This window comes from Leptodactylus fuscus, chromosome 5 (genome assembly GCF_031893055.1).
Source record: "Leptodactylus fuscus isolate aLepFus1 chromosome 5, aLepFus1.hap2, whole genome shotgun sequence".
NCBI classification, from domain to species: Eukaryota; Metazoa; Chordata; class Amphibia; order Anura; family Leptodactylidae; genus Leptodactylus; species Leptodactylus fuscus.
In genome coordinates this window covers 65774589-65798590 of record NC_134269.1, presented here as the reverse complement: position 1 = coordinate 65798590, position 24002 = coordinate 65774589, and the positions used below count along the sequence as shown (strand labels likewise).

Below are 24002 nucleotides of genomic sequence, written 5' to 3'. Positions count from 1 at the left end.
TTCGGATGGTAGGGTCAGAATTTGGCGTCAACAACATGAAAGCATGGCTCCATCCTGCCTTGTATCAACGGTTCAGGCTGGTGGTGGTGGTGTCATGTGTGGGGAATATTTTCTTGGCACTCTTTGGGCCCCTTGGTACCAATTGAGCATCGTTGCAACGCCAAAGCCTACCTGAGTATTGTTGCTGACCATGTCCATCCCTTTATGACCACAATGTACCCAACATCTGATGGCTACTTTCAGCAGGATAATGCGCCATGTCATAAAGCTGGAATCATCTCAGACTGGTTTCTTGAACATGACAATGAGTTCACTGTACTCCAATGGCCTCCACAGTCACCAGATCTCAATCCAATAGAGCATCTTTGGGATGTGGTGGAACGGGAGATTCGCATCATGGATGTGCAGCCGACAAATCTGCGGCAACTGTGTGATGCCATCATGTCAATATGGACCAAAATCTCTGAGGAATGCTTCCAGCACCTTGTTGAATCTATGCCACGAAGAATTGAGGCAGTTCTGAAGGCAAAAGGAGGTCCAACCCGTTACTAGCATGGTGTACCTAATAAAGTGGCCGGTGAGTGTATATATTTCCCATTCCTTATGTAGCTATTCTTGGATAAGGCTTGACAAACCACTGCAAAATCTGCAACAAAAAAAGCTGCATTTCCGCAATGTAGGGCCTATATCATTTTTCTGGAAAGTTTCTAAAGATAATCTATACTTAACATAGGTCAGCAATACAAAGTGAGTGAGGATCCAACTCTAGGCATCCCCATGATCAGCAGATTGAATGACCTGTGCCCACAGTCTCAATTTTGTACACTGTGTAGTGGCTGTGAATGATATAGCAGCTCTGTCCTATTTCACAGCCTCATACGCAACAAGCTACAATGAAGTGTTTTCTAACATTTGTCTATCATAGCCAGCATCATCTTTTTCAGGAATATGTACCACAAAAAAATCTCTTGTTGGATCATACTGCTAGCCTTCACTCTCCATGTACATCAGTGATCCTTGGACACTAATGGCCTGCACTGGTTGTCCTTTCTCTGACCACTTTTAGTATATACTAACCACAGAAACACGGCAAAAGATCTACGCTATTGTGAAGCTCTGACCTAGAGCTACACATCAGAATTTGTCTACCCTTCAGAACTTGACTCTTGCCAATCCATACAGAAAGGAGAGTCTGTGGCCATAAACAACTCGTTGAAAGGGGATGAAATGGGAATATCAAGAATTATCAGATGAACAGAAATATAAAAAAACAAGAAAACTTGATAATCTTCAGTAGTTGATACCTTTTTAATGGCTAACTCATTATGAGTTAGCCATTAAAAAGGTATCAACTACTGAAGATTATCAAGTTTTCTTGTTTTTTTTTTATATTTCCAACCCACTGGCTAATGCGGTACAACAACGAACATTTTCCTTATAACAGATGAACAGACAAATTGCACCCAAATACTCTGGTGCTCCAACTACTTTGTGTGAAGGCATAGCTCATTGTTTCTTAGCATAGATAAGCAGACAACCAGTGCAAATGCCTTTACAGCTTGACTAGTGGAAATGGAATAATGATGCTTGGTGAAACATATTCTTGTGTATAGTCAAAAGCCTTTGTGTCATATTTCTTTCTGAAAGGTTAAGAAAGTAAATAGGGAACTTGTATTAGAGTTAGAGCTTGGATATTATATAACGGTGGATGAGCAGATGATGTTTCTGACATAACAAATATTAATAATCTGACATTTCTCTATTGCCAAATTACACAGTAATTGTTTGCATTCTAGAATGGCTCTATGTGACTCAATTGGTTATCATTACCAAGGGATTAGTGAGGACGAAATAAGAAGATTATCTGTGACACGCTATTTCCTGGTGTTTTATATTGTGGCGTCAGAGAATCAGTAGCTTCAAATTACCTACTCTATATTCTGAACCAGAACACCTTATTCCCATCAATCTATTATAGGGACAATGGATTTCATCCACTATGGATGGTCCTGAAATACAATGCAGGAGACACAAGTGATACATAAGGATTTTGATGTGGAAATCCATCCATACATAAATACATTTCAAAATCTATAGCATGCCTTCAAATCTGGCCTTTTTTGTAGCCATGTGTTTGGGGTTTAATTAAACCTCATTTATTTGAACTAGACTTTAGCTTCCAATTTTTGTTTGGTACCAAACAAAAAAAATCACTATTATGAAACTGTAAAACACAGGCACCCTAACCTTTGCTACGGGGTTCAAGATCCCAAACTTGTGCAGACTTGGAGGCTTTTTATATAATTCTTACAAATCCTCTGCAGTTTTTTCCAGTTTTGCAAAGTCTCAGCAAAATATTGCATTAGATCCATGACACATATATATCATATCCAGCAGTCTCACTCAGTCATTGATGTGGTAAAAGGTGACCATTGGGCTCCCTGTAGCAAAACCAATGCACCCTACAGGCAAGGACAGGGACACAGTGTCCACGGGCATGAACAACAATGCAGGGGGCAGAGAGACAACATGAGCAAACATGGAGAGTCGATGCAACAGAAATCAAGGAAACACACATAAATACAAGGAGAAAAAACAAACATACATCATGCAGATTTTGACCTTGGCTGCAATCTAATCCTGGAGTTGTGTTCTGCAAAGCAATATTTCTAACTAAAACTGCTGAACCCCTGTGCTTCATATACATGCCGACAGCTCAGTTGCAGACTCCATACAATGTGGGTAATAATTTAGGAAAAGATATGTGCACTGGTCACGGTACGCATGAATAAATATTAATAGTGAAGTTTGATATGAGTTGCTAAACCTGATTGTAGTTCATGTTCTAAGGGACGGATCAAGAAGTTACACCCTTTGTGATTGCTTTATGTTGTCTATCAAGTATACTGGATTAAAATTAATAGAACATATTCAATTGCATAATAATAATCCTGTACTATTAGAAATCAAGTTCAACCTATGGCATTAATCCAGATGATGATGAAGTCCAGGTAGCTGCCAGTTGTCTCATGTTAGAGGGAAAAAATCCCAACTCAAAATAAATCTCTGGCTCCACTCCCTATCCTCGGTAATGTAGTACCCATACATCACCTTCACTATGGTCTCACTGCTCTTACAATAAAGAATCCCTATCTATGATGATCGTGAAATTGTATTGTGGCTCAGACCTGTTAAGTTTTATTCCCCTGTAAGGTGGGTCAATGGAACCAATATGATAGTGCCAGAAACCTCCTTTAATTTCTGTTGTTGAGCTCTCCTGCACCAACTGCAGCACTCATAGATATGTTTTCATTTAATGAGAGCCCTGATACTAATGCTAGGCCGTCTTTCTGGCAGATTACTTGCTCAGCACTACATAAGGCCCTTACAAGCGGCTTGATAGTTTATCTTTGTGCTGTATTTAGCCTAATGTTATGTATGCACTGCACATCTGTATAAATAAAACATTTGCAGTTAGCTTTATTCCCTACCAAACTGCAGCCTTTCATAGTAAAACATGTGCTCAGCAGTGTTGATGAACTAAGGAGCGCCCTGCGCTCAGAACTGTGCTGAATTACCATACCCAATCTTATTTTATTAACACTCCATGTATCACTTCCATATTCACAAATGCAGTTACAAGTTATAGGACAAGTTAAAAGATACAACTTCACTTACAATACAATGATGTCCGGGGCAGACATGTCATATGTGCAACCTCCACAGTTGCCCAGGGGTCCAAAAGGTAGGAGACCCACCTTGCCCTCCAAGCAGACTCTAACGCTAGCTTAACACTTGGGTTGGGGTTTCAATTCTTTGGGTCCACTTGGTGACCCGAAAAATGGAAACCCAATCCGCTTAATATAAACTATAAAGGGGTATGCCTGGTTTCTGCCTGAAAAATGCAGAGAGAAAAGTCCGCAGTTTTGTCGCTGCGGTTGACAGTATTACTAAATCTGACACCTTGAGTTTTTATTGCTTTTTGTGGTGTAGATTTTGTATTTTTATTATTTGGCACAAATTACATGCGGCATTTTTCAGTTTTTTTCCGTGGCACAAGACTCCCTGCCGATTCGGCCCTTTCATTCAGGCCTAATCCAAAGTGGAATGCTGTGATGGGGTGCCAGTGCACTGCATTGGCATTCCGTTGTGGCTAGCCGTGTGATATGTTGACACGCAGAATCTATTTTCCGCTGTGTGAACATACAGGCTCAAAGACCCCTCTGTAGTAGATGAGGAACACAATATTATCAATTCCTGCCACAGTTAGAGAGCATTGGAACAAATTCTTCATTGGGTGCTCTTATGCATATAGATTTCTGTACATTTTGTGTGTTCATGCTTCCTGAGGGGGCAGACTCGGTGTGATGTAAAAACTGTGTCATCTGGTCTGGGTCAGTCAGATATCTCAGATATATCTGTGGAGCATCATAAAGAGAATGGCAAGCTGACCTGTTATGTGGGCTGCTTTTGGTTTAGAACTGGAGAATGTTATCCACAGAAGTGGACAGTTAGCATTACATGATGCAGTTTTTAGTTGATGTATGAAAGGGACCCCCAGAGCAGACTTGCTTGGGGGACACATGGCACCACAGTACCCTATTTATTAATTCCCATTTTTTCTCCTCAGGTTTTACTCTTCCTTTGTTCTGTAGTTGTTAGTTTAGCTGTTCATAATTCCCGCCTTTTTACTTACCTCATTTAGGGTTAGGGTAATTTGCAGGTCACAGCTGATAGAAGAATTGCCTTCCGGAATCTTCGATGTGGGTGGAGCGTTTATCAGCTGATTTCACATGGCCTCAGCTGATTGGCTAAGCACCCACTCGTGGCACGAAATTTGAATATAAATAACGGCCAGCTGTTTTGAGGTCAGTCCGTCAGAATCTTCAATCAAGCCCCCTCCCTTTGTTTTTTAGTAAATCATTTTCATTGCCATGGTGTTTATTGTAGGGGTTAGTCTATCAGCTAATGCTGATAGGAGTCTTCATATTCATTAATTGACTAGTTTATTGGCTATTTATTGAATATTTATTACATGATTATTTTAATATAATTATTTATTTTATGATTAATTTATGAATATTTATTCAATTGCTTCTTAATCTTGTTTGCCTTAATAAAGACCGTGACCAATTATCTTCCACTAAAGAAATTTTTGTGTCTGTGCATTTTATTTTATGAAGGTTTTTATATGTTTAAAAGGTTTACATTAGATAGATTTGTGGTGCCATGTATTATCAGCCTATGAAGGTGTCAGGTTTTAGAGGAGAGAGGTGTCAAGTGCTAGATTGGCTTGTTGGGTGTTTAACTCAAATCAGGGCTCGGGAACCTGGTTGTTGTTAGTGAAGAATGGGTCAAGCAGAGATGATGTGAAAAGGTAGTGTGTAGGATTGATAAGAGGGTGAACCCGTGTCAGCTATTCACTCATTCACTCATTTTAATCTGTTTTTTTTTAGCGTCAATTGTGGCCAGTACATTTAGTTGTATTTTGTGTATTGTGAGAGAAATGTTGTCATGTGGACAGGGTCCTGGGCACTCTGTGAAGTAGCAGTGGCCCTAAGGAATTGCTCTTAAGGTAACTATCAAAGTACCACAAATCGTAGTGCAGGAAGCCGCATCAAAATTGGGACCAAAATACGCCTGCTGTGACTGAGTAGGCCCAAAGTGAATGGGCCTAGTCCAGAGGGTGCTGACGCGAGGTGGACGCCAATCCACCTGAAGAAAGGGCAGCTCGCTTCTTTTTTCCGTGAGTGGCAACATGCTGCTCACAGAAAAAAGATTGCTAGCGGTGTCCACAGACCACCATTGTGAGGGGGTGGATTATGACGTGGATTCCATGCCCCAAACCGCCCCCTCCGTCCCCGTGTGAATGAGCCCTGATAGTTCTAAGAGGTGATAAAGTACAGAATATGCTGTTCTTTACATCTGCCTGTATTTGTGCATGAATTAAAGTGGAGCACATACAGAATGACTTCTGCTCTATATTATGGTATCTTGGGGATTCCAATTCCATTTAAAAACAAGGAATATTACAGGTAAAACTGACAATATTCTTTCAATAGCACTTGAACACTTATTTGGTTGATATCCATTCCTTCCAACTCTTCCATGAACACTCCTCTTGGCAATAGACACGTAAATAAATTTTGCTAACATATACTGTACATCTATGAGTAGCTTTACCAAATAAGAAGCTAAAGTGTTAATCGAGAATTGAATGTAGCACTACACAGCAATATAAATAACATAAATAAATTGTATAATGAGTGCGAGTCATAAGTAAAAAAGACTATTTTAGGCTTTAGAAAATTTACCAATAATAGACAATGACAGTAGTATATTATCTGCCACCACTTTTACATAAATATCCATTCACATGACTCCGTTGAATAATTGTCCAATGTGGACAAAGCCATCCTATGGTAAATATACAACAACTGGGGTTTTGAGGGGAATTTATCATTAGCTTTTCACTTGTGTTTTTATCTTTAAAATATTCACAAATCATAGCGCACACCATATTTGCTAAAACTTTGTGACTTCTCCAGCACTCACCCAGTTTTGAAAAAAGCTGAGAAAAACGGTTAGATGTGGTCAATACCTTTTCAGTGATTTATTAATACTGAAGTCAGATAATGAAGTAAATTTAGGCACAAATCTTCACCTGCTCCTATATTTCATTTTCTGACTTATGGATAGTGAAAAATTCAACAAATTTATTAAGATGTGCATATGCCTTTACTAGCCTCTGCCCACAGCTTCATCTGCGTGTTGTTGGCATTGATGATCTGCCTATATCCAGCAAATTGCTGCCGTCAATAGTTCACCTGCTCCAACATTTCAGCAGCTCTCAAGTTGTCCTACTGCTGAACTTGTTCCTCGTGCCATGCCTGTGATTGTTCCGGTATCTCAGCAGCTCGCTGGGATGCCATATAATGAGTGTGTTGTTGGCGTCCTTGATCCCCCTCTTGAGAAGAACTGTGTTGACTGCTGGCTACCTTCATAGCTCTCGTTGCTTTAGAATTTTGCAACAAATTAGATTTTCTTTTTCCGGGCATATTTAAAATTGGCAAACTGCCAATTTCGATTAAAGGTGTTTTCCCATCCACTGTGTCAGCACTGCCTGGAGCAGATTAGATAATATGCAGATGTTTGTACACAATGGACTCAGTATTATCTGTTTGTTTACATAGAGAGACATCAGACCTGGCTTTATCAGCAGTGTAATATACACTCACCGGCCACTTTATTGGGTACACCTGTCCAACTGCTCATTAACACTTAATTTCTTATCAGCCAATCACATGGCGGCAACTCAGTGCATTTAGGCATGTAGACATGGTCAAGACAATCTCCTGCAGTTCAAACCGAGCATCAGTATGGGGAAGAAAGGTGATTTGAGTGCCTTTGAACGTGGCATGGTTGTTGGTGCCAGAAGGGCTGGTCTGAGTATTTCAGAAACTGATGATCTACTGGGATTTTCACGCACAACCATCTCTAGGGTTTACAGAGAATGGTCCGAAAAAGAAAAAACATCCAGTGAGCGGCAGTTCTGTGGGCGGAAATGCGTTGTTGATGCCAGAGGTCAGAGGAGAATGGCCAGACTGGTTCGAGCTGATAGAAAGGCAACAGTGACTCAAATAGCCACCCGTTACAACCAAGGTAGTCAGAAGAGCATCTCTGAACGCACAGTACGTCGAACTTTGAGGCAGATGGGCTACAGCAGCAGAAGACCACACCGGGTGCCACTCCTTTCAGCTAAGAACAGGAAACTGAGGCTACAATTTGCACAAGCTCATCGAAATTGGACAATTGAAGATTGGAAAAACGTTGCCTGGTCTGATGAGTCTCGACTTCTGCTGCGACATTCGGATGGTAGGGTCAGAATTTGGCGTCAACAACATGAAAGCATGGATCCATCCTGCCTTGTATCAACGGTTCAGGCTGGTGGTGGTGTCATGGTGTGGGGAATATTTTCTTGGCACTCTTTGGGCCCCTTGGTACCAATTGAGCATCGTTGCAACGCCAAAGCCTACCTGAGTATTGTTGCTGACCATGTCCATCCCTTTATGACCACAATGTACCCAACATCTGATGGCTACTTTCAGCAGGATAATGCGCCATGTCATAAAGCTGGAATCATCTCAGACTGCTTTCTTGAACATGACAATGAGTTCACTGTACTCCAATGGCCTCCACAGCCACCAGATCTCAATCCAATAGAGCATCTTTGGGATGTGGTGGAACGGGAGATTCGCATCATGGATGTGCAGCCGACAAATCTGCGGCAACTGTGTGATGCCATCATGTCAATATGGACCAAAATCTCTGAGGAATGCTTCCAGCACCTTGTTGAATCTATGCCACGAAGAATTGAGGCAGTTCTGAAGGCAAAAGGGGGTCCAACCCGTTACTAGCATGGTGTACCTAATAAAGTGGCCGGTGAGTGTAGTATGTGAACATAAATTCATAACAGTCGTGAAGCCATGTAATTTACCGGGATAAAAACCTGTAACCTATGTGTTAATCAAGGTTACAAACTATGTGCCAAATTTCATCCAAAGCCGTTCAGCTGTTTTTGCATGAAAGAGTAACAAACACAAACTTTCACATTTATAATATTAGTAGGATTAGTAGGATACATTTGGCAAACTCCACACAAATACTCACTAGTGTTAATAAATGTGAGGGTTCTTGCCTAAGATGAAGTAGGGAGTTAAAGTATAATTTCAGATATATGTATATGCATATTGCAGATTGGGGCAAGGGGTCTTTTATTTCAACATTTATTTAGGACCCTTTTTTATTGGAAAGCTTCCACTTACAACAATAATTGGATGCTGATATCTGATCTCCCACATCAGGTTGAACAGCACTGCTCTGTATTACATTGTAAAGAGAAGATAATTAAATTCTTACACTATATGGAGTATTGTAGATCTATTTAGAGAAATACTTCCACTGAACATAAAGAATAAGTCTGACTGATGCTTACATTGTCTTCTTCCATAGGTGTACTGCACACATCCGATATATATTAACAGGCCAGTTTGTGGAAGAAGAGAACAAGTGCTGAAGATTTGGATGGACAATTGATTTCACTAGTTTGCAACCTTTGTGCCAACTAGTTAAAAGTTTACAAATTAACTGAAGTGCAACCTCCTACCTCCAGATCGTGAAGAGGTATAAAAAGCACAGCATCTTCATTTTCTCTTCCTGTGGCACCTCCTAGCACAATGGCCAAAGGTTTCTATGTGAGCAAGCTTGTGGCCTTTGTTGGCATCTTCTTTGCCGTTGCTGCATTGGCCACAATAGTAGCTCTGGCAGTTGTTTATGCGAATGAGAAGAATGCCAATAAGGTAGAAAATGGAGGAACCACAACAACCACAACTACAACCAGCACTCCGACCAGGACTCAGACCAGCACAACAACCACCACACCTAAAATTACAACTCCTGCATCCAATGAAGAATGGGATAAATATCGGCTTCCAGGACATTTAGTACCAGTACTCTATAATGTTGACCTCAGACCTGTTTTAACAAAAAATGCTGAAGGACTTTATGTGTTCCATGGGGTCAGCCAAGCCTATTTCACATGTGAAACACCAACACGACATGTCATTATCCACAGTAACAAACTCAATTATACAGCGGATCCAGTGCTCACCGATGAAGGTGGCAATCAGATCAGTGCAAACAAATACTTTCTAGTGGAGAAGACCAATTATTTAGTACTACCTCTCAATGTACAACTGCAGGCTGGGAGAAAGTATATACTTCACACCACATTTGTGGGGGAACTGGCGGATGATCTGGCAGGATTTTATCGCAGTGAATATGTAGAAAATGGTGAAACCAAGTAAGTATCAGTATAATAATGATAAAAACTACAAGTACCTATAAATCTAATCTATCTATCCATATTTTTTCCATATTACTACAGGGGTTTAAAGGAGTTATAGTTTGCCATACATATTGGATGTGTATTGACCTATCAGATAAGCCCTATCCTGACGACTTCAGCTTTTTCAAGCGGTCATGTAAATTTCTTACAAAACTTGAAATTCTCCAATAAACATATAGGTATATTCACATGCAGTAGAATATATTGCAGGAAATATCTATGACTTTTGTGTCTAAATGGTACTTGCAGAAGTTTGCGCATGTGTCGCTGAAAAAAAGTCAATTTGAATGTAGAGAATGGATTTTCAGATGCATGAAATCTGCTATATGTGAACATACCCTTAAGGTGCACATACACCTTAAGGGTCAATGCACACTGAGTTTTATGGCAAGGATTTTGACGCTGAATCAGGGTCAGAATCTGCCTCAAAAAAAGCCTCACCATAGAGTTCGGTGTATTCCGCTAGCTTTTTTTTTCCCCTAGTGGAAAAAAGTGACATGACCTTTCCTCAGGTGGATTCCACCTGAAAAAAACAATAGGAGGCGGAGAAACTGCTAGCGGTTTTTGTCACTGTTTTTGCAAAAAAACGCTAGTGGTTGTTTCAAGGTCCATACACTGTGCTAGAGGAAAAAAACATTTTCTAATTCCTGAAGCAGATTTTTTCCTCTCCAAAAAACTCTGTGTGCTTTGACTCTTAATAACTATGGGCTGAAAGTCAAATCAACCAAGTGTGGATATGTTATGAATGGGGAGAGGGGAGTAAGCCACTGCCAGAACCAAAGAAATTCAATAACTTTAATCCTTTCCCACTTCAGTTTCTTCCTTTTGGAGAGAGTCAGAAGGCTTCCCTATACATTAGATGATTGTCAGATCACCAATATTAGTCTATTGTTTAGTCCTTGAACTGTCCTTATCTGTCAGTTTGTGAAATACTGTATTCATCAAGATGAGTAGCAATAGTCTTACTATTTACTTACTACATTAAGCTTATCACTGAGGTATCTTATAGTTTGCAACAACAAATCTGTCCAGTTATGTAGGGATACTTCTGCCATTCCCATATCTGCAAGTTTTACAATATTGTTGGTTCAGTTTTTTTCTCTTGGTGACAGGATCATAGCTACTACACAGATGCAGGCCCCCGATGCCCGGAAGGCTTTCCCCTGCTTTGATGAGCCGGGGTTGAAGGCTAATTTCAGTATCACCATCAGACATAAGCCGGATTATGTGGCACTGTCAAACATGAATGTGTTAGGTAAGTCAATTCATTTTATAAGAAATTTATAGATAATTTCGGGTTTGGATAGATATATGAAAGAAAGAACAAGTTCTGTTTGATTGCTAATCGTAAAGAGTACAAGGCGTGACTATGGGAGTAGCATACACAATGCTGGCTGACATGGGTACAGAAGTATAATAAGTAGCCAAAGAAGGGAATAGTTTGTTAATGATGTACTTACTTTTATGCGGGATTTCAGTGACCAAAGACAGTTCTCTGTACCTTGGCCGATGTTGGACGGTCAACTTCATGGTGTGCAGCTCCATAGAGGCTTTTACTTATTAACATACACACATGTAGGAAGTTAAGAATGTTCATATGTACATGTGAAAAAATAAAAGCAATTGGTCAAGGCTGGACATTAACTGAGCAGCAATAGTGCAGCACAGTGACTACACAGTGTACCCAACTGTCTGCTGCCAACTCTAAACAGCTGATCAGTTGGTGTGCTAGTTGTTGGACACATCCTAAGGATAGAGCATCAATACCTAAACTGACAATCCTTTTCAATCACACTCTGTAGTTCAGATTTCCATTTGACACTGTTACAATTCATATAAAGGCATCTGTAAGATGGCTAAAGATAGTTACACAGTTGGACACTGGTTCCTCTGTAGATCCCCCTAACATTAACTTTGATTGTATTGTAAGTGGCTCACAGTCCCCTGAAAAGACTAAGGGGCAGTTCACATGGAGTAAACTGGCGCGCAATCTGGCACTTATACGCATGTCAGAGTTTGCGCGCTCAAAAAAGATCCCATTGATTTCAATGGGGATTACGATCGTATAACGCGCATTATTTTGCGCCCGTAATTTTTGTGGCCGCAAAATTATGGGCGCAAAATAACGCGCGTTATACGATCGTAATCCCCATTGAAATCAATGGGATCTTTTTTGAGCGGTCAAACTCTGACACGCGTATACGTGCCAGATTGCACGCCAGTTTACTCCGTATGAACTGCCCCTTAGGAGAAAGAACTTCTGGAGGAAAGTTCTAGAGTCATCACCTGTCCCCCTATCAGTGTCTCTACTCTGATATTAAGTGTTAAAATGGCTCCTATATACAGACAATGGACTACATTTACCATTTGGATAGACAAAAACAGTAATGCTATAATCCAATAACATTCATAAAATCTCTATACTGCACAGTGGTGCAGTACAGAGTATAGTGGTGAACTATACACATAAATATACTGCTTATACACATACATACACACATAAAAAATGAATAGATGCAGAACATACACACATTAAACATGCATGTACTAGTATATACCTTATATACGGTACGTTACACACATATACAGTACATAACACACATACATATATTCATACACCTTACATCTACTTTTCTGTAGAGCATTACCACATCTGAGCTAACTCCGCAAACTTCATTCCTCTCCCTCGCCTCTGTCCTGAGAAAGCTGCGACCTCTATTAGGTTACAACAGTTGACAATAATCTGTCAACTTTTCTATAAATGTCTGATATACACCATGAAATATTAATTCTGAACAGAGGAGGGGTTCAGCATGGGGGAGGGGGGGGACCATGTCAAAGTGGGCCGCCGACTTAGGTATACTAATATTATCACTATACGGTGACCGTATAGTGGTGTATATCGGCTCTACACAGGGCACTGCAGAACCATTTAGGTTAATACAGTGCAGTTACATTTAGAGACTTACAGGTGATGTCTCGTCTAATCATTTCCATACCCCGTCTCTTTCATCTGGACCGCCATGGCCACTTCTTCCAGTCTCTATAAATTTTGCAGCACAGACATCTTTGACTCCTTACTTTTTCAGGCACATGACCCACATTGTCCTCAACTGCATACCCTACCTGCTACTACCCCCAATTATAAAATATATAATATAACCCCCCATAATTAATAATACTCCCAAATGCATCTATAAATTAATAACTTCCATGTGTACCCCCTTTAAATAGTGCTCCATATTAATAATGCCCTTAATTAAATGTTAAAAAAAAAAGAAGTAAAAAAAATGAGTGGTGTTCCAATACCCGAGACCCCCAGGATCAGCTGTTTGAATAAACCGTAGTACCTGTGTAAGCGCTATAACCCTTTGTCTGTTTACATAGTGTCATTCATTTCATAGGCCATGTAATGTAACTACAGCCTCCTATACATGTCTATGTGACAAGGCTGGAGTTATATTACATGGTCTCTGTAAACAGACGGCGTGTGATATAAACAGGTGCCTTGGCCCCTTCATACAGCTGATCAGCGAGGAATCATTGATCTCTTATTGATGATTTATTTTGAGGATAGACCATCAATAAAAATGAGCTGGAAAACACTTTAAGGCCGGGGCTGCACATGGTGTCATGCAGAAAAAAACCCCACACACTGCAGGAAAAACCGCAACGGTGACACATCGCGGTTCTTCCTGGAGCGCTTTGCACAGAAAGTTTGCAGAGGTTTCCTCTGCAGAATTTCTGTTTCAATTATATCTATAGGGAAACCACTGGCGTTTCCATAGGTATACAGTAGTTAACGTGTGATTCCAAAACAGTGACTGGGGCCCTCACGTGGCGAAAACATCACGGAAAGAAAAGCAGCATTTTAACAAATCCCATCCACATATTGAAGACAAATACTGCAACGGACATGATGCAGTTTCCAAAACTGCCGTTGAGGCATGTAAATTATACATACAGAAACACCGGTGGATTCCCTATAGGTATAGTGGAATCAGAAAGTCTGCAGAGGACTTCTGTGAAAAACACTGCAGGACATAAATACTAACCCCCCAATGACCCCTTTATAAATGACCACCCCCTTATGTTCATAATACCTCCTAATATAAATGATGCTCCCTAATAGCCCTTTATATAAATAACCTCCCCCTTGTATTCATAATGCCTCCTAATAACCCTTATATAAATGACCCCCCTTATGTTCATAATGCCCCCTTATATAAATGACAATCCCATCGTCATAATTCCCCCTAATGAATCCTCCCAGTCCCATATAGTCACAATCCCCCCTCCTAACTACCCACAACTGTGCTAAGAAAACAAAATTAAAAAGTTATACCCACCTACTTGCGATCCTGATTAACAGAGCCACCACCACACACATCGTGCCCGCCTGTGCTGAGCATACATCCATCTGTGGTCTTGGTGTCTTGTAAATCGCAGGACTATATTGGTTTGCGTTTACAAGACTGTTTAGTTGCAGGATACATTTTAACTAGATCATTGTCTGCAGACACCAGTCTAGTTAGAAGTAAAGCATGTATTAATGGCGGGCCCGGAGTGGGCCACACAGAGTCAGTGGGCCTGGCCTCCTCCCCCTTCCCCGCTAGCTACACCACTGATTCTGGAGTATATTTTCTTAGAACGTTGTACTCTGTTAATCCTCCTGGAAATATATAAACTAATTGATAACTGGGAATTACTATTTCTCTTATGTGTAGGGCAAATTCTTACATGTTCTAAAAAAAGATATGCGACAATTGCTGACAAGTTCTCTAGGAGCCTACAGTAAATGTACATTGCTATCTGCTATGTGGTCTCTTTTGTCACAAAAATTTTTATCTTTCAGATGTGTCCAATGAACAGTGGCAGAATGAAGAATGGCAAGTCACTAAATTTGCAACAACTCCAAAGATGTCAACATATCTTGTGGCCTTTATAGTTTCCCAGTTTAGCGCGATTGGTGATGAAAGGGTAAATATTTCTGTCTTCTCTTGCCGGGCAGGCAATGATTTTGTTTCTTGTCCAAGTGACATCCTCTGAGTAGTCACATTCCCACCAAGTGCCCCAATTCTGTGACCTCAAGAGGAATTCATTCAGTATTGCCGGTTACTGTGAATTACAAATATTTAGTATATTTACTACACTACATTCACTCTGTTATATTAATTGACAGATTAAAATCTGGGGCCGTAAAACAGCAATTGATGGGAAACAAGGAGATTATGCATTGAATGTCACAGGGAAAATTCTGGACTTTTTTGAGAGCTACTATGGAGTGCGTTACCCTCTGCCAAAATCAGGTATGTGTTTATAGTGCAATTGTGCCCAATGGTGACTTATAATGGTAATTTTAGAAGGTTTAACTCACAAAAAAACATTCATCACTTATCCTCAGGATAGAGAATAAATTTTTGACTTCTGGAGGTAAACCACTAGTACCCCTACCAATCATGTCAATGGGGGTTCTGGGTCTCCAATTTGAATGCACAAATATGAAACTCCACGCTGGTTGTAGGTGTAGAATGAAGATAGAATGATGTTTCCAGCACTCATCCAGGCAATAGTTAAAAAATATCATTTTATTTAAAAAGAAAAATTTGGAATATCTCCCTTGTTATCCATTATATGTCAACCCCCCTCTTTGACCTTATACATGACTGTTAATCGATTTTAACCCTTTCTTTGTGTTAATCTATCTAATGGGAAAAGGGACGTAAAGTATAGGTCCGTGTGAGTACTAATAAGGGACGTAAAGTATAGGTCCGTGTGAGTACTAATACGACAGTAATATGTACCGTAGTTGTGGGAACACCACTAGATATGTATTTTAAGCATGTGCTGCCTTGCTGATATTCATGCCAGAGTATGGATAACCTATGAAACCAGCACAGTGGTGCCTGGAACTAGGGATCACAAACTAAAGTCTTGTTCATAACTAGACTCATGGCAGTGGCCACTGCCATGAGTCTAGTTATGAACAAGACATTAGTTTGTGATCCCTAGTTCCAGGCACCACTGTGATGGTTTCATAGGTTATCCATACTCTGGCACTAATGTGCCTGTGAGGTTATTTTAGCTGACTATTGTCATTTATGTGGGAAGAATATGCAAATCTGTCTCCCAAGATGTAAACAGGTTCAGGGTTGCTTGCTATAGAGGGCAGCATAACAGAGGCACTGTCTCCCTGTTTACATCTTGGGAGACAGATTTGCATATTCTTCCCATGTTCCTTTGCAGTGGAGCAACTATGGCTATAAGTCTCCACACACCTGAGAAGGTGGTCTCTCCCTAAGGATAGACGTTATCCCCACAATATTGTCATTTATGTCAGTGTAGTCAGGTCCCCTGATGATGTGTGTTGACACACCCTGAAACGCACCGTAGGGACTGTTAGGTAATGTGAATTAGGTTCAGCTTTGGACTGCCCTTGTTAGGGCGAGAGTCAATTCACGGGGATTGAGGGACAGATACCTAGGGATGTCTAGGGTCTGTTAGTCTGTGTGTGTCGTCCTGTCTCTTGCTGCATAACCATCAAAGTGGTAAGATTGAACCATTTTTCATCTTCAATAAGGTTATGTGAATTTGCAGTATTGTTATTCCCGCTGTGAACCTATGGGATTGCATATGTGTGAATTATAACTAATTGATTACATGTGTTCAAGTCTTGGTGAATACAAACCATGCAGTTATAGTCCATGGTGGCTGTGTACTAGTTGGCCATTTTTATAATGCAGTATGGTGAGATGCCTCTCTGCATTTTTTAGGGGTTAAAAATAAATGTTAAGTTTTATAATTTGTGCATCAGTGCTTGAATGTTATTTGACAAATCTGATGTTGATAGAGTGACTGCTGTTTTGGATTTATTGCAGGCTCTCTGTGTTATTAAGCCAGTGCTTTTTCTGTATTTTTTTGCTGATATTCACTCACTGATATAGCAGGAGAGACTTAAAGAACTTTGTAGGTTTGAGGAAAGAAGAGAATGGAGGACATGATAGAAACTTTTAAAGGGGCTCTATCACTGGGAAAAGTCATTTTAACTAATCACATCCTTGCATAGGCCTTAGAAATGCTATTCCACACTTACCTTTAGTATGTAGCTTGCCTCAGTGGCTTCTGAATAAGTCCGTTTTTATTCATATGCTAATGAGCTTCCAGCCAGCACAGGAAGTTCCCAGCAGCACTCGTCTCTTCTATTATCTCCTATGTGTGTGTGCAAACAGGAAGCTGAGTCATCATCATCAGCAGCCTGTGCATAGGAAACAACAGGAGAGGAGTGCACGATGTATCGTGCAACAGTCTAATTAGCATATGAATAAAAACGGACTTATTCAGAAACCACTGAGGCAATCTACATACTAAAGGTAGGTGTGAAATAGACTTTCTAAAGGCTATGCAAAGGTGTGATTAGTTAAAAATGACTTTTCTTAGTGATAGACCCTTTAAATATGGTAAAAATATACATAAGCATGAGAAGTGTTTTTAATAAAAAAAACTAAATAGAAAAACAAGGAGGCACAATCTGATATGAGTTGGGGAAGATCAGAAGCAATATTAGGGAATATTATTTATGATTTGAATATTATTTCAGTGTAAGAGTAGTTGAGGTTTGGAACGTGATTGTAGTTACTTACAGTATAACAGAGGCGTAACCAGATGGTAAGGATAAAAGAACAGACTCGATGGACCATGTGGTCCTTTTCTGCCATCAATCTTCTATCTTTCTATGACACATAAATGAAGACACACTGGACAGAAATGTTGGATTGCTGGAAAACTTGGCTTATGGTTATGATATATAGAGATATATAAATAATTATAGTTGTGGCCTGAATAGACATTGTCCGTCATCTACACTGTTCTGACCTAGCTGTTACGAGGTATTTGAAAAAAATATTTCAAAAGTTCTAACATTAGTACATGAAAATCTACATAGAACACCGATTGCGTTTCAAAATGTGTGTGTATAGGACACATGTATAATATTATTTTCTTTCGCCTAGACCAGGTAGCTATCCCAGACTTCAGTGCAGGAGCCATGGAGAACTGGGGACTTGTCACATACAGAGACACAGCACTTCTGTATGACCCTCTGGAATCTTCTATTGGCAACAAGGAGAGGGTGCTCACAGTAATAGCCCATGAGCTTGCACATCAGGTTAGTAGTAATTTTCTAAATAGGTTTTCTGCACTGACCTGTTACAGTGGATAGTCTTAAATTGTACCTCTAGAAGCTTTAAAAAAGCACTCCAGTTTGTTTTTTTTTGCCCATAAAGTGCAGCATAGGCTATTATTAAAGAATAATCTAGAACAGGGGTCAGCAGCCTTCGGCACTCTAGCTGCTGTAAAACTATAACTCTCAACATGCTCCATTCACACCCATAGGAGTTCCAAGAACAGCAGAGCAAGTATGTATGCAGGGAGTTGTAGTTTTACAACAGTTGGAGTCAGTGGCGTAACTAGGAATGGCGGGGCCCTGTGGCAAACCTTTGACATGGGGCCCCCCCCGACCGACACCAAAGACCGCGACCAACCCCCCCCGCATTCCTGCGCGCACTATTATGCCCCATAGTTGCCCCTGCACATAGCATTATACCCCATAGTGCCCCTTCACTCAGTATTATGCCCCATAGTGGTCCCATAACCCAGTATTATGCCCTATAGTGGCCCCATCACCCAGTATTATGCCCCATAGTGGCCCCATCACCCAGTATTATGCTCCATTTTGGACACCCATGAACAATTATTATACTCTGAGGTCTTTTCAGACCCCAGAGTATAATAATCGGAGACCGAGAGGGGGATACAAACATAAACACTGTTACTTACCTATCCCTGCGCTCCCCGCTGTCGGCTATCTTCAATGATGTCAGGGACGTCATGTGACCGGGGCCTGCGTCACGATGCATAAGGATGCAGGCAGTGGCGGATCCAGGGTTTGCGGGGCCCTGGGCAATTGACTTTGGCGGGGCCCTACTTACTGGGGGGGTCTCACACTTCTAACCTGTACTTCCCAACTGTTGAAGACTAGATAGAGGGAACAAAACGTGCGGCGCGCTCAGCGCGCCGCAGCAAATTAGGCCCCGCCCACTTTTATGTTGACTCCACCCATTCTCATTCAATTTTCATGTGATTCCACACAGTATAATCCTCCTACAGTCACCCATAAATTATATGTCCCCCCCTCCATCTCTCCCCCATTTTCATATACACCCTTCATCTACCCCTAGTTTCATGTCCCCCCCCTCTATCTCTGTCCCCAGTTTCATGCCATTCTCCCCCTTTATCTGCCCACAGTTTCATTTCCCCCCGTCTCTGCCCCAGTGTCATGCCGTTCTCCCCCTTCATCTGCCCCAATGTCATGCCATTCTCCCCCCCTTCATCTGCCCCAGTGTCATGCCATCCCCCCTTCATCTGCTTCAGTGTCATGCCATTCCCCCCCTCCATCTGCCCCAGTGTCATGCTGTTCTCCCCCCCTCCATCTGTCCCAGTGTCATGCTGTTCTCCCCCCTTCATCTGCCCCAGTGTCATGCCATTCCCCCCCTTCATCTGCCCCAGTGTCATGCTGTTCTCCCCCTCCATCTGCCCCAGTGTCATGCCATTCTCCCCCTCTATCTGCCCCAGTGTCATGCCATTCTCCCCCTCTATCTGTCCCAGTGCCATGCCGTTCTCCCCCCTTCATCTGCCCCAGTGTCATGCCGTTCCCCCCCTCCATCTGACCCAGTGTCATGCCATTCCCCCCCCTTCATCTGCCCCAGTGTCATGCTGTTCTCTCCCCCTCTATCTGTCCCAGTGCCATGCCGTTCTCCCCCCTTCATCTGCCCCAGTGTCATGCCATCCCCCCCCTTCATCTGCCCCAGTGTCATGCCGTTCTCCCCCTCCATCTGCCCCAGTGTCATGCCGTTCTCCCCCTCCATCTGCCCCAGTGTCATGCCGTTCTCCCCCTCCATCTGCCCCAGTGTCATGCTGTTCTCCCCCCCTCCATCTGCCCCAGTGTCATGCCGTTCTCCCCCTCCATCTGCCCCAGTGTCATGCTGTTCTCCCCCCCTCCATCTGCCCCAGTGTCATGCCGTTCTCCCCCTCCATCTGCCCCAGTGTCATGCCGTTCTCCCCCTCCATCTGCCCCAGTGTCATGCCATTCTCAAACACACACACACACACACACACACACTCACCATTCCTCGTTCCCTCGCAGCTCTCTCCCTCATACACATATTGTAGCCGCGATGTGATGACGTCATCACATCGCGGCTACAAATGCCGGAGGCCGGAGCTCAGCGTTAAAGCAGGAGCTGAGCTGTGACAGCTCCGGCTTTAAACGCCTATGCATTCAGCTCATCGGCGTCCTACCGCCGATGCGCTGAATACATAGGCGTTTAAAGCAGGAGCTGTCAGCTCCTGCTTTAATGCTGAGCTCAGTTGGAATCGGGACATGCCGACCGGGACCATTTTGTTAGGTCCCGGCAGCGCCGCGGGGCCCCGCTAAGCGCGGGGCCCCGGGCGGTTGCCCGGCTCGCCCGGCCCTGGATCCGCCCCTGGATGCAGGCCCTGGTCATGTGACGTCTGAGACGTCACACAAGTAGGCCCTTCTCGGAGTGTGGAGAGGTAAGTAACATTGTTTGTTATGTTTGCTTACCTCTCCCGGGCCTCCCCTCATTATACTCGGGGGTCTGAAAAGACCCCTGAGTATAATAATGATGTTTGCGGGGCCCGCAGTGTCACTTACCGATCCCGGCTCCTGCCAGGATCGGTAAGTAAGTAGGGCCCATTACTGGCTGGAGTGACTCCAGCTAGTAATGGCCTCTTAAAAAAAAAAAATGCAGCGGTAGCGGCTGTTGCTGGGACCCATAATATCCCAGGTCCCGTGGCAGCTGCCTGTGCTGCTTCCCCGGTAGTTACGCCACTGGCTGGAGTTGCTGAAGATTGCCTACCCCTGATCTAGAAGGTCTTGTGTATGCCTTTTGCTTACTAACCTTAGTGAATGTGCAATATGTACCATATTGGCTCCTTCTTTCCTTATCACATAGTCTGCTAATGCTTCATATATTGACAATTATGCAGAGACAGAAGAAGCCGTGCCTCATCATATTGCACTTGTTCTTACCTGAGTCCTGAGGGCAGCAAGTGACAGTTCAGTAACATAGAATTTCTGTCCCATAACTCAGTCCATCTGTCCCATCTTATTTAATGTTGCTTCACACTGCTCTTTCTGCCTTCAGTTTGCGATTGGATTTAGGTCTGGCAAGAAGAAGGCAGGGGTAAGCGGTGTGAAACTGCATCTAATAGAGTACATAGGAGATTCTGCAGACTGCACTCACATAGTATAGACAAGCAGCTAATCACTGCAGAGACTCACTATATAACTACACATCTGATCCCTTAGATAAGGCTTAAATGAGATCTTCAGCAGCACTCAATATACATAGGAAGACATGCAGAGGAATGAAGAAGGTTGAATTTAATGGTGTGGAGTGAATTGAGAGCTCCCTGGAAGGATTTGATGAATGGTGATGCAACCCTGTAATTTACAAGATGGTTTATAGAATATGACTTGTAATGATGTGCATATCTGCTATATGGAATATACAGAAACAACCTGTGTCAGCTGATGGATTTACAGGGAAATTCAGGGATATTTGAAATGAATCGGAAGTACTGGCTGGGAAGTTAAGAAGAGCAGTTCTAATCGTAACACTATACTAGTCAACTTCTATTTAAGCAAATCTTCACCAATAATCATTCCACTGGTACTATCTGTTCTGCCAATGATCTAAGCCTATTACCCTCTATAATCCATACCTCCCACCTCCAAGACTTCTCTCATGTTACATCAGTTTTTTGGAATGCGCTATCCCAGACAATCAAAATTATACCTAGCTTTGACAGTTTAAATGTACCTTCAGAACGTTCTTAATTAAGAAATTATGACATCTCCTAGTCTAAACCTTCTACATTTACTCTCCCTAAACTAACTTTTGTCTCCTTACCCCTCCCTTCTACATTATTAATCAATACTGGATGCCTTAACGGTAACTCTGCACTCCATATACGTAAATGCACTTTGTATCTGAACATACAAATATGGTTGGCACAGCTTGTACAGTCTTTTCCTTCCTACCCTTTGTATAATGAAATCTAATTTTGCTACCTTTCAGATTGATAGATTGTATGTTAGGATGGCCCACTTTATAATCATGCTTATACACAATTATATTATGTTATAGTGGTTTGGGAACCTTGTTACAATTCGATGGTGGAATGATCTGTGGCTGAATGAAGGTTTTGCCTCTTATGTGGAATATTTAGGAGCCGACTATGCAGAGCCCACCTGGAATATAGTAAGTTTCTTGAGATTTTCTTGTATAGTAGAATGATAAAATCAAATAAGAGACAATGAAATGACGCAATGTAAAGTATTAAATAATTGAATTATAATATGCCTTTGTATAAAATATAATGGGGAATCTAGATCTTTAAAATGTATTGTTAGTCTCCACCATATTTTGATACCAAAGGGAATGTGTCGCCTGACAGTTACTTTTTAATTAAGTTTTATGTTAGACATATTTTAAAATTAAAAATTTGCCAATTTTTTATGTTAAAAAAATTCAACAAATTCTCCAGTTCTGAATCACTAAAGTAAATAATATATTGAAACCTCTGTGATCCTCTTTATAACTGGTATGCTGGCCCTCATTTTTTGACTGTTCTGGCTTGTGCTGGCAATACACGCTCATTTTTTAAAGGGGTGTTTTCTTCTTCTTATGGAATATTACAGATATATGCTGTGATACTCTGATCAGTCATCACATAGTAATGCTGCTGTCCACCTGATGAACAGAGACTTGCAACAATGCCCCATTCATGTGAAATGTATGGGCTGGAGCCCCACTGTGCACAGACCATCTGTAAAGTACCTAGAGTATTTTACTAACAAATATTTTGTTCGTTCTGTTTATTGAAAGGGAACATATTAGAGAAGGAGTTGATTTTGCCTGTAGAGCGTGCCTTGCTTTAATTTGCTGAAAATGTTGGCTATCATTACTAAGTCGTGATAAGCACTGGAAATACTCTTTACACTTATTATTATTATTATTTTTGTATCACATTACTTCACAAGTCAAAATATGAAAATAAATTAGGCCAAACCAAATAAAAAGGTTAACTGTAAAAGATGGTGTATTCACAAAAGTGTTCTTGAACATTACAGAAAGACCTGACAGTGCTTTATGACATACACGGTGTGATGGGTGTTGATGCTTTAGCTTCTTCCCATCCACTTACATCAAAAGAAGAAGACGTGAACAGTCCAGCTGAAATAAGTTCTCTCTTTGATTCCATTACATATAGTAAGGTAAGCTGGTTAACACACTTGGGTAGTTTACTATGTACTCAAAAGCTGTGCAGCAAACCACAACTGCTTTTAACACAAACTCTTACAATCATTGTATGTTTTTTTTTAGATGAAACAGGAGCGTTCACACTACCGTTGGTGTCTGACAGCTAGTGTCCGCTGCTAATGTCCGTTCAAAATCTTGTGTGAACATTAACATCGGACACTAGCTGTGTCCGTGACATTTTGCATTGATTTAAATGGTGATCGGGTGCGTTCTTTAACTGTCCGTGGGTGTCCTTAAGTGTCTTTTCCCAAAGATGTCCGACTTTTCAAGCAGACAGCAAAACCCGACATGTAGGTTTTTGCTGTCCGCTTGAAAAGTCGGACATCTTTGGGAACGGACAGTCAAGGACAGACACGGAGTGTAAAAGAATGGACACAGCTAGTGTCTGATGCAAATGTCTGCGCAAGATTTTGAACGGACATTAGCAGCGGACACTAGCTGTCGGACACCGACGGTAGTGTGAACACCCCCAAGGAGAACCCCATACCATATTCTTTCTGTGTGCAGCTTTACAGTAAATCTCCACCTCATCATCATGTTGTTCCTAGGTCCATAAATTGAAAATAATAATAAAAGTGTGAAATTTTACTCATCATATATACAAGATGCCAGAAGTCTAAAAATGTCTAAAAGAAGTCTGACTGTTGACATAAGCCCTGAAAACACCTATAGGCTATGACCCCATGTAA

At 41.5% G+C, this 24002-nt stretch overlaps 1 protein-coding gene across 1 annotated transcript in view; it reads left to right on the top strand.

Annotated features, from left to right (window-relative positions):
- The window catches only part of LOC142202929 (aminopeptidase N-like), an 86261-nt gene that overhangs the window by 30597 nt on the left and 31662 nt on the right, over positions 1-24002 (top strand). The window contains exons 2-8 of the mRNA XM_075273317.1: positions 9013-9862; positions 11020-11162; positions 14763-14887; positions 15090-15216; positions 17917-18071; positions 22138-22251; positions 23124-23267. Coding sequence (XP_075129418.1) covers positions 9237-9862; positions 11020-11162; positions 14763-14887; positions 15090-15216; positions 17917-18071; positions 22138-22251; positions 23124-23267 — 1434 coding nt within the window. The 5' untranslated portion in view covers positions 9013-9236. The remainder of the gene's footprint in view (positions 1-9012; positions 9863-11019; positions 11163-14762; positions 14888-15089; positions 15217-17916; positions 18072-22137; positions 22252-23123; positions 23268-24002) is intronic.